The sequence below is a fragment of the Typopeltis vanoorti genome, chromosome 18, assembly GCF_054136105.1.
Source record: "Typopeltis vanoorti isolate ZY-2024b chromosome 18, IOZ_Tvanoo_1.0, whole genome shotgun sequence".
Lineage (NCBI taxonomy): Eukaryota > Metazoa > Arthropoda > Arachnida > Uropygi > Thelyphonidae > Typopeltis > Typopeltis vanoorti.
In genome coordinates, this window is record NC_143566.1 from 54,220,635 (window position 1) to 54,233,436 (window position 12,802).

Here is a 12,802-nt window from a genome sequence, read left to right on the forward strand (position 1 = left end):
TCCTCTGTCCAAGGAGCAGTCACTTTATTGTAATAAGTAAGTAGATAGTAAGGTAGGTGTCAACTCTCTTTGAGGAAGCTCTGTTAAAAATAACAGTATAAATGATTGGTTTTTGAATATTGGCATTAAAAAGATCCTGTTTTGGGTGTAAAATGTAAAAAAAATTTTAAATGCTGTTTAACTACTTTGTTTCTAATTAATGTTATGCAACTTTCTCTGTACATATTAGCATGTTTCCTTTGATTTTATTATGTTATTATATTATAATAATATATAATATGTATATTATATGAATGTATATATGTGTATATAATGATTACATTACATAACTTTTTGTAATTTTATGCATATCATAACCTGGATGAGCTGTTACTCTTTGCTTACATATATGATTGTAAAAATTTTGTATTAGAATATGAAGCTTACAATAAAGAAAAATAAAATAAAATAAAAATGAAAAAAATAAAAAACATCTTAAATTAAATGAAAAAAGAATAATTTTTAAAGATAAATCTCTTGATTCACTTCCAATATCATTGAAATAATTTTAATACTTATAATATGTCATATCATAAGTGTGATTATTATTATGAGTGATTTTAACACGTTCGCTGCCACGCTACTTCGGCATGGTCTGTTCCCCTCCGCCGAGCAATTTCACTTCTTCAAGGTCAGTACGATAATCTCGTTACCGGAGGTAAGCATCCTACGAGTATACTTGTAGTTGGCTTGTACAGAGCATATACGGTCTATGAGGTTACACAGTTTTGATGCTAGCCCCACAAGCCAAGCATTTTCACTTCTTCAAGGTCACTACAATAATCTCGTTCCCGGCGGTAAGCGTCATACGAGTATACTCGTAGCTGGCTTGTGAAGCAGGTCTACCCACTACGAGTATACTCGTAGTTGGCAGCGAACATGTTAATTATGGGAGTATAGATTGGAATGAAGAGATAGCCTTCGGAAATAAGGAAAATGAATTTCTTCAGTTCTTGAGAGACAACTATTTTAGGCAGTATATAAAAGGAGGGCAAGGGAAGATCAAGAGTTTTAGATCTGATCATATAATAAGAGGATGTAATTGTGAGTGGAATTTTAGACTTTCCTTCAGTGGGTGAAAGTGATCATCTGGATTGTGGCCAGCCATATGAAGACTTCCATGAGGAAAGGATATATGTGGAAGTACAAGACTGGTGATTATGACAAACTTAGGAGACAGCTTGAAGTGACAAAAATAATGACCATGCTGATTTTCAAAACAAGGGCAGTCAATTAATCCAATCCAACAGACCAATAATAAACACGTTTAGTAACATCGACCAACCTTTGCCAGCAAAGGTTGGTCGATTGGTAGAGCCTTTGCTACTAATGGCTCAGCAAAAAGTAAACACGTTTGAGCACAGTTAGTAGTTGAAGGGGATCAATCATTCGATGCTGTTGGCACACTCTCCCTCGATGAGTCTTTGGAATCCCTGGAGGTGTCACATAATAATAAATTCTGTAACGAGAATTTTGTCATGTGGTTTTTCAAAAACATACACCATATGAATGTTTTTTTTTTTTTTTTTTTTTTTTTTTTTTTATGTAGCTTTTAGCTGTTTGTGGTTCAGTGCAAAAGAGTTTTGTATAATTTATTTTTAAGTGACTGATCAAGTTACTGCTCTTAATTTTTTAAAAGTTCTTCTGTCTCTTGCCATTGTAAAAATGAATATCTTAAATTTTTGTGGGATAAATTGCTAATATGTAATGATATTTCCAAATCAACAAATCTAGAAAATCTGGGAACCAGTTGTGAGCTTTATTATGAATGAATTTGAATGAATAAACAGATATACAGTTCCAGGAAGGATTCAGAATTATTTTGATGGTTGTAGCTTGAAAAGTTTTTGTGATGTCATGATATATTGCTGCTTTAAAAAAGATAAATTAAGTACAACTTTAAGTGAAGATGGCAAATTAAATTAAATTTGGCATCTTAAGTTAAAGTGATAATGAGATAACACAATGTTTCAACTGATTTCAATTAGATGTGCGAGTTGGGTTAGAAATAAAGCACTTAAATAATTCTAAGAAAAAATTAAACATCGAACATTTGGTTTCATTGTTGGCAGAAACACATTAAAAATGAAGATATTAGAAAATAACTTGTTAGCATTAAAGAATGCATGAGAAGAGCTAATCTAAGGTGGCACAGTCACTTAAACAGAATAGGAGAGAAAAGGTGACAACCTAATGCTCTGCCCCCCCCCCTCTCTCTCTCTCTCTGCATTATCATTCAATTAAAACATAGCAAGCAAATGAAAACATTTCATGTCAAGTGAATATGAATATCACTGTTAATGAAAAGAATCAAATGGGAATATTTCAGTTTGGATTCATTGAATACCCAAGTAGTAAACATTTTGAGCTGTGCAGTAATGTAATCCTTGAGCAAAAGAATAAGTGAGTATATTATTGATTATGCTACTTTCAGGTAGAACTGACCATGTCATTTATTATTATTATTATTATTATTATTTATCACCTCCAAGGAATCCAAAGACTCATTGAGGGAGGGCATCTACTCTACAACTCTATCTCCACTACTCACAACTCACCAAGTGACCGCAACTACACCAACTCTATCTATCACCGACCACTAATATTTCCACAGACAATCACAAACATCCATGCCCATGGCAGGATGATTAATGAGCTACAAAATGCACACAGCTGCTGTTTATTATTGTTTAGTTATTTATATTTCACAAACAAATCTTTTTCCCTCTCCTCACACGTTTTTTTTTAAACATGTCCATCATAAATGCAAATATGCATGTCTAGAGTTATGACCATACAAAGTAGAGATGCAAGAGGGAAATAGTGGTTCAGTGCAAAATTCTTTGCATTGAACCACTATTTCCACTAATGCAATGAAATGTATAATCAAATTAGACATGCAAATAAGAAGAGGGTGATCATTATGGGTGATTTTAATTATGACAGTACAGACTGGGATGATGAGATAGCAACTGGAATTAAAGAAAATGAATTTCTTGAGTTTTTGAGGGACAACTACCTCAGACAGTATGTAACAGAGGGCAACTGAGGACTGAGTGTCTTGGATTTGATCATATCATCAGAGGATGTAATTATAAATGAGGTGTCCAATCACCCTCCAATTGGTTAGAGTGAACATGAAGTGATTACATGGATGGCTGCCAACGATCCATAAGAAAGGAGATCAATGATGCTTGGGTGATATTCAAGAACTATCTAGTAGAAGCAATATCTAAATACTTCCAAGAGTCAGAAGATTAAATAAGGTAGGTGAATGAAGAGATTAAGCATGTGATACAGAGGAAAAAGGAATTATGGAGGCAGCATAAAAGAAGTGGTAATAATCAGTTCCATGAGGATTACAAAGAACAGGCAAGGAGGGTGACTTTGATGGTAAGGGTAGCAAAAGTGAACTATAAACAGCAGTTAGCTAATGAAGCCAAAAAGAATCCTAGAGAGTTCTTTTGATATGAAGCCAACAAAAAAAAAGAATGATTATGGAAGGATGACATCAATTGGAGAAAATGGTATGAGAATAACAGAAGATATAGTGGAGATACTTAATGAGCAGTTAATAAAGGTCTTTCATTCTTGTGAATGTGATATCATGGAGAGTTTGAGACCAGTAGATGATGAGGAGGAAAGACCGGCTGTAAGTGAGCAAGAGGTGTATGGGGAGTTGAGCAAGCTTGATGTTAATAAGGCTGTGGCACTTTATATCACCACATATTCTGAAGGAATGTGCCAGGGAGTTGACATCTGTGACATATTTTTTTAATATTTTTAATAAATTATGATACTCAGCTTTTTTTTTTTTCGTAAGGCTTCTATATTAGAAAGGCTGATATTTTCTCTTGAGGATTATTGCATTTAATTTAACAATTATACATGAAGATATTAATATAAAGAAGCAGTTGCCATAATCTTAAATCCATACTGACAGCCTATTTTAAATAGGCTGTAGGTATGGGCAAAAGATAATGGGTATTGGTTTAATGTGGAGAAATGTAAAGTTATGCATTTGGGAAAAATAGATTACAGCCGTGTATCATATTGATGGCACTGTACTTCAGAAAGTACAGTACCATCAATATACTGTACTTTCTGGAGTACAGTGCCATCAATATGATACACTGTACTCCAGAGAGTAGATGAAGCTAGAGATTTAGAGATGGTGATAGATTCAAGTTTAGAGGACATATTGCTAAGGTAGTCCATAAGATTACTATTGAAGAACACATTTAACATGTAGAGATAAGGAAGTTATTCCTCTTGATATGCCCACATCTGGATTACTGTGCTCAAGTCTGGTCCACTGGGTTTCTTGGGATGAGGAAGCAGTGGAGAGGATTCAGAGGCAAGTGACCAAGATGGTAAGTGGCCTGTAGAATGTTTCGTATGCAGATAGGTTGAGGGTGTGTGGATTGCAGAAGTTAGTTAACAGGAGAAAAAGAGGGAATATGATAGAAATATTTAAGTTACTTAAAGGGTTTTATAGGATTGCAGAGGAAATATTTTTCAGCACTTGCTCGAGGGACCAGAACAAGGGGTCATCCCTGGAAGTTGAATAAAGGTGTGGTTAGTAGGGGTGTGAGATTTAGATTTTTTGCTTCGAGAGTTGTGAATGAGTGGAATGGGTTGCCAGAGTCAGTTGTGAGTGTTTTATCTGTTAATTGGTTCAAGTAGATTGTGTGAATAGATTGGGTCTCCCATGATGAGTCTTTGGACTCCATGGAGGTGCCCATAATTAAAATATGAGTGATGGATAATCCAGAGTCAAAAAAAAATTACACATAGGTACGTTATCATTCCTCACTAGGAATAGTTGCATAGATGACTATGACCTATGCAGAGTTGAGCAAGAACAACTTCTTGTGTGTGAACACTATGCAGGCTAGAGTACCATAATTTAATTTCAGGCTTAATTTTTAGAGCTTATTATTAGTCTCTCTCTTCAAAGATTATTATTATTAAACAAGACCTCATGGAGTCAAAGACTCATCTAGGAGGTCCTTTTATCTCACACACATCTCATCATACCGTGTCTTAAACACATTCAAACTCCTTGCAGACACCACACTCTCAGGCAAGGATTCCAATCACTCACAACTCTGCACGAAAAAAAACTGCCTCTCACTCCCCTACTCACGCTCTCTTTATACGGTTTCCAGGGATGACCTCTGGTTCTCCCCTGATCTCCCACTATTCTCTGTAGAACTTCTCCACCATTGATCCTATAACAACCCCTTACCAACTTGTAGGTCTCTATCATATCTCCCCTCTTCCTTCTCTCCACTAGACTCTGCAAATTACATCTTTTCAATCTTTCCTCATACTCGACATTCCAGAGGTCAGAAACTACCTTAGTCAGTCGCCTTTGGACCCTTTCCAACATCTCTTCATCCTTCTGAAAATCAGGTGACCAAATCTGGGCACAATAGTCCACGTGTGGCCTAATCAAAGCCTTATACAACGGAGCAAGAATCTCCCTACTTCTACACTTCAGTGTCCTCCGCATCATTCCCAGAAGTCTTTGTGTTGACTTCACAATTTTGGCGATGTGTCCCCTAAATTTTAGATCCATATCCACTATCACCCCCAGATATCTTATTTCCTCTACTTCCAACAATATATTCTCACCAAGCATAAATTCTGCATACCATCTTTGTTTTCCAAATTTTAAAACCTTACATTTTGTAACATTGAACTCACATTCCCATTTGCTTGCCCAATCACTCAATTTATTCAAGTCTTCTTGCAAGGCCACAACATCTTCACTACTCTTTATGGTTCGTCCCAACTTGGCATCATCTGCAAACAACTGAATATCTCCATCCAAATCTTTGCCAATATCATTAATATACAAGTTAAATAGTAATGGCCCTAAAACAGACCCCTGAGGCACTCCACTAGTGACTTTCCTTTTCCTGGATATTGCACCCCCATACACAACTTGTTGATACCTATCAGATATCCAGTCTCCAATCCAATGCACTAATCTAATATCCTGCTCTAGTTTGACTGTCAACTTATCATGAGGTACTCTATCAAAAGCTTTTGCGAAATCCAAGTATATTACTGTGTATCCTTAACCTCTGTCCAAGGAAGCAGTCACTTTATTGTAATAAGTAAGTAGATTACTAACATGACCTCCCTTTTACAAATCCATGCTGTCCATCAAAGATTATACCATTGTTGTCAACCCAACTCTGGATCCTAGTTCTCACAAGCTTCTCCAACAACTTAACCACAACACCTGACACACAGATAGGCCTATTATTTTGTCATATCTGTACCACCTTCAAACTTCAACAGAGTGCTTCAACTTATGGACATTTTTGAGTTACAGCACCCCCCTCTGGAACTGAAGGTTACATAACTCTGGGGTATGACTATAATAATAAACTGAATAACCACTTTGGCCACACAACCACCAAATGTTGAACACCTTCAATTCCTAAAAACATTAAGGACATTCTAAACACAGCTTTCTTTCTTTTTTATTTATTTAATATAATATCACTACTTCACAAAACTGGTGATAAGGCTGAGGAAACAAATTACAAACAGGGGGATTGAAATAGTGGTTTTCTTTGTGCTTGTTAGCATCGGTTTGTTAAAGGGAGCTCATGTTTTACCAACTTGCTTATGTACTATAACAAGGTAACAAATGTATTGGATAAGGGCAATGCATATCAGTGGCATACTTAGATTTTGCAAAGACTTTTGATAGATTACCACACTACAGGTTAATTACTAAAGTAAAACAGATGGGACTGGACTGGATTAGTTTGTTAGTTGACTGACTATCAGATAGTTATTAGCAGGTTGTGTGTGGAAGGGCACCATGTCAAAAGAGGAAAGTCAGTCACTAGTGGTGTGCCACGGGAGTCCATTTTGGGAACCACCATCATCATCATCATCATTATCAAAATCTTGATATGTACCCTAAATAGGTGTACAGGATACGATAGTAATACATGAAAAATTTACATAATTACTAACTTCCTATCTACAATTTCTATCCAAATCAATCTGTTACCTGTCAAGACTCCAACATTATCAGATCTTATATTTCTATCTCTTAAGGCACTTTTTACAGTATCAATCCACCTACATCTTGATCTTCTTCTGGGTCTTTTTCCTGCCAACCTGGCAGATAACACTTGTTTTGCTAATCTTTCTTCTCCCATTCTGTTTAAGTGACCATACCACCTGAGATTCGCTCTGCTAACAATGTTAAGTTCTTTCCTAATATCCTCATTTTTAATATGATATTGCCATTGATGCCATCTGTTCACACCTCTAATCTTTCTCAGGACTCTCATATCTGTGGTCTCTAGTCTTTGGTCAAGTGTTTTACTTCTGACCCAGCTCTCAGATCCATAAATTAAAATTGGTTTGAACACTGTCTTGTAAACAGCTATTTAGTGTTTTGACTGATTTCTTTCTTATTCCATATAAATTTATTCAGTTGACTTCCTATCATACCAGTTTTATTGATTCTGTTGTCTATCTCCATATTTAATTTACCATCGTCACTAAAAATCGTGCCTGAAATGTTTTATTTGTTCTATAGGTTCTCCATTCACAAGGCAGTTGATATTTCAATGCTTCTACCTTCATTGACTTCGTCTTGTTATTGCTGACTTTCATACCAATTTCAACAGTTATTCAATTTAGTCATTGAATCTTGCAGACTTGTAGCTGATTTATTTAGAAGCATAGCATTATCCACATAAAGCAAAGAGCTGAGATTAACATCTCCAATTCTGATATCAGAATTAATACCACTTTCTTTCATAATATAATCCATATAGATAATGAATAACAGAGGGGGATAATGTACATCCTTTTAACATTAAACCATCTTCCTGTACTTCCTTCCATTCTTACTGCTGACTTACAACCCAAATAAAGACTAAGTATTGCTGGATATAATACTATTGTAAATTGACACCTTACGACTGTACTGGTTGAATAGCTTTTCTCTTGGCACCTTGTCATGTGCCTTTTCCAGATCTACAATACATAAATACAGATCTTTGTTATATTCCCATGATTTCTCAACTATTTGTTGTAAAGTGAAAATCTGATCCTGACAGCCTCTATATGGCCTGAATTCAGCTTGTTCTTCACCAATCTTCCATTCCACAATTCTTCTCAACTGTTTCTCAAGTATACTTGCATAAATCTTACCAGGAACACTCAGTAGGGAAATACCTCTATAATTCTTACATTCAGGTTTACTTCCCTTTTTTTGTATATGGGTACTATGAGAGCTGTACTCCAATCATCTGGAATTCATCCCTCTGTCCAGGACTTCTGAACTATGCAGTGCAACCACTGTAAGACTTTTATACCTCCATACTTGAGCATTTGTGGTCGAATATCATCTATTCCTGCTGCCTTTCCACATTTCAGGCCTTTGATGGCTTTTACTACTTCAAGTATGGATATGTATTCTTGATTACATGAGTGTCGAGTGTTTTTTTTTTTATCATTGTGCTGCCACTGCTTGTTTCATTTAGCAATTTTTCAAAGTAATGACTACATACATCAAGGATATCTTTTTTCACCAGTTTTCATCTGTAATTCCTTTTACAGCACTCTTTCTTACATTTCTGAGCTTTTCCAACAGCCTCCAGAATATTTTGCCACCTTCCTGATATTTATTTTCTATGTTCTTACCAAAGTCTTCCCATGAATTTTGTTTAGCTAGTTTTACACAGCGTTTAGCTTTCTCATTTACTATATTCTATAAGAGCACAAACTGACTTATTTGAATCAATCAGTGTTTTCTTTAGGATTTGCCACTGATTCTCCAAGGTTTGGTTCCTGTTCCCAAACTTTTTCATTTTTTCTTGAATAATTATTATTATTATTCAGGCCTCCATGGAGTCAAAAGACTCATGGTGGGAGGTCCTTCCTAAGAACATAAAGTCTGTCAAGATTCATCAAGTGGAGGCCCCCCTTAAGAAACACAAAGTCTATCATACCACTCCTTAAACTCATTGACCATTCTCGCTCTCACCACTCCATCAGGCAATGCATTCCACGGTTCAACCACCCTCCACGCAAAGAAATCACTCCTCATCCTCTTGCTCACAGTTTCCTTTCGTAACTTCCAGGGATGGCCTCTTGTAATCACTCCTTCCCGCTGTTCAACCAGGCGAAAGAACTCCCCAGTGTCAACCCTGTAACCACCTCTCAACAGTTTAAAAGTCTCAATCATATCACCTCTCCTTCTTCTATCCACCAAACTCTGCAGTCCACATTCCCTCAGCCGATCCTCATAACTATGCTCTTGTACAGTCCTGAAACCATCTTTGTCATCCATCTTTGTATCCTTTCCACAGTTAATTTATCCCCTTCAAATCCTGGGGACCAAATCTGAGAACAATAGTCTAAGTGTGGTCCAATCAGAGACTTATACAACGGAATGATAACCCTTTTATCTCTGCAGGTCAGTGTCCTTCTCATAATTGTCTGTGTATTTTAATGTACAGTTCACATCTGACAGCTGCTCAACTTTTATTTGCTTTAAAACTTTCTTACATGTTCTTCTTTTCAGTATGAAATTAAATTTTATCCTGCTCAAGACTAAATGGTGATCACTTCCAATTTCAAATCCTCTGTACACTCTAGTCATCTGCACCAGTGGGAAAATATCACTATCAACAATAACATAGTCAATGAGACTTTTCTTATTCCTTGCCTCTTCTGTCCATGTGAATTTGTGCACATTTTTATGTTGGAACATTGTGTTAATAATAACCAGTCCATCTCCTGAGCAGAAATCCAACAGGTATTTCCCATTATTTTTAGCTTTGCTCTTTTCTCCAAATTTTGAGATTGTGAGACACAAAATATTTTTGTGTCTCACAATCATTTTTTATCTCACAATCACAAACCTACTCTGCTATTTACATCCTCACCAAAGACAAACTTTTCCTTTTTCACTGTGTCAGTTGCTTTTTTTAAAGTCTCAAAAAATTCCTCCACTTCTACCTTAGTAGAGCTTTAGACACAAATAAGTCTCATTGTCCAATTCCCCATTCTGATATTTGCCCACATCACTCTACTTGATATTGCTTGCCATTCAATAAGATTATCTTTGTATTTTGTGTTCAATACTATAGCTACACCTTCTTTTCCTTGATTGTCATTGCCTGAATATAACATTTTGTATTTATTGCTCAGAAAAATCTCACCAGATTTTGTCTTTTTTGTTTCAGTCACCCCTATTATTTCGATCTGATATTTATTCAATTCCTCATCTAGCTCTATTTCTTTGCATTGAAGCTTCTTATGTTGATAGTACCAGTCTTGAACTCTGGTGATGAGTTGGGGGAGTGTTTTAAGATTTGTTCCAGTAGCTGACTTTTCGCTGTTCGCCCTAGTTCCCTGGCAAAAACAACGGGGACCTTATTTAACCAGGCGACACCCTAGCCAGCATGAAATTCTGTCATGTTGTGCCATCATTTCATATTTGGGTTTAAGCCAATAAGAATACAATTTGGTCATTTAAATCCCAAATTGCCAGCCCATCCTCTTTCGTTCAGTATCCAGGTGGATACCTAATAGGGTGCACCACGAGAAGGTGAGGATTGGACATTAGGTCGGAGGCCCTGGTCTGTCGAATCAAGCAGATGTTGTATACTTATAGGAGGACTTGAATAAATTGTATGATTGGGAAACAGTATGGAACTGTCAATTCAATATTGGAAAGTGTAAGGTTCTAAAATTTGGTGAGAAATAATGAGATGCAAATTATACACTAGACAAGATAATTTAGGAGGAAGTTTAGGAAATAAGAGACCTTGGATTGGTGGCAGACAAGGATCTGAAGTTAGAGGTTACAATGCACAAGTTGTGAAGACATCACATCAGATTATAAGTAATGATGTTCAGGACCTTAACTTGTAGAAATAAAGAGGTTTTGGTTCTTTTGTATAAGACCTTGATCAGACTTCGTATGGAATATTGTGCACAGATTTGGTCCCCTGGTTTTGATGGTGATAAGAATATATTGGAAATGATCCAGAGAAGACTGAGTAAGGTCATAATCAGTCTCTGGGATATGGGATTGATTGAGGGGATTCAGTTTGCAAAACGTTGTGAATACGATGAATACCAAAGGATATGATTGAGACATTTAAGTTGGTAAAGTGTTGTTACCGGGTTAATGTGGAAGAAATTTTTCATAGAATAGGAGAAGGAGGGGGAAGAACAAGGTGACATACATGGAAGTTGTATAAGGATGTGAGTAGGAGCATAAGGAGGAAGTTCTTTGCATGGAGAGTGGCTGGCAAGTGAAATGCAATACCCGAAATTATGACGAATGCAGATACATTGAATGAGTTCAAAGCATGGTTTGATGGGCTTTGCATGTAACATTGTTTGACTCCCATGAAGACACTTTTGACTCAATGAAGATCTGGTGTTAATAATAATAATATATGAATTCTGACAGCAATGCTCAAATTGTATAGAGTCTACAAACAAAAATTAATAACAATCACATCAGCTAATGACTACTTGAAAGTATAAGTGACTTCAATGAAGAAATGTCAGCAGGAGAACCCTGTTTTTTTTTTTTAAATTCTCAAATGGTAGTTGAGTTCACAAACCTAGTATAACACTATTCAATTTCAGTGAATGAAATGAATAACAAATTTGGCAGTGGTTAGTTGAAACTTAACAGACTATCATTAACATCCATATGACTGCTTAGGATAATCCTCACTGCAGTAAATAAAACCAGCTGCAATAAGGCATAAAAATTTATCCCTACAGGCATAAACTAGTATATAAGATTATTCATTTTTAGGGAACAAAATGAATAAAAATTTTGATAGTGATTCACATTTAGAATCTATGACCTCTCATGATGACTCTTGTGATAATTATGATAATTCCTGCAATGAGTACAACAAATTTAATTTAAAATATACTTACCAAGAACTGTTACCTCTACAGTAACTTCATCTTTTCCAGAATCATTAACAGCAGTTATAGTATAATTGCCTGTATCGCTTCTTTGAGTTTTTGTCAAAATGAATAATGTATGGTAATCCTCTGTATCAATTTTAATTTTTTCAGATGGAGTCAATGGCTTTTCTTTGAATAACCATTCAATTTTTGGTGGTGGTTCACCCTTAACATCTACATCAAATTTCACAATCTGACCAGATTTAATGACAATATTATTCAAGTTGGTTCTGTCAATATAAGGTGCCACTATTAAAAATAAATAAATAAAACAAGTTAATTAAAACATTTACTGCTATACAGTAATATGCACTATATACCTCTACATTGTTATATAGCAATATAGTGTCAAATTTAATCAAAAATACTAAGAATATTTCAAAATGCTTACCTTTAGTTAGCATTTGCAGTTTAGGATCAATAAATGGTTTTAGTATTAATATCAGTATATTAGTAAAGCCTATTTTAATAAATGCATGTTATTTAATGGAATATTTTTTCCAGATTTTTTTTTTTTTTGCAAGAAAAAGAAACTGTCTGATAAGACTAAGTCAATGTCATCCGGAATGTCATACACTCAAGGATATGCTATATGACTGAGCTTGTCCATAGGATCAGATCAAAGTTACTCATCTGATATGGGGTTTGAATAAGGTGTGATCCTTTTATAATTTAATTTTGTTTATTGTTTTAATTTGCACTCCACTGCTCACACCCTCCTCAGATTCCAGGGATAATATCTTGTTATCCCCCATAATTTACCATCATT

The 12,802-nt window shown here is 35.5% G+C and overlaps 1 protein-coding gene across 1 annotated transcript in view; it reads right to left on the reverse strand.

The window, feature by feature from the left end:
* The window catches only part of LOC150096673 (twitchin-like), a 2,440,784-nt gene that overhangs the window by 1,421,280 nt on the left and 1,006,702 nt on the right, over nucleotides 1-12,802 (reverse strand). Inside the window, exon 50 of the mRNA XM_090408679.1 lies at nucleotides 12,001-12,282. Coding sequence (XP_090264805.1) covers nucleotides 12,001-12,282 — 282 coding nt within the window. The remainder of the gene's footprint in view (nucleotides 1-12,000; nucleotides 12,283-12,802) is intronic.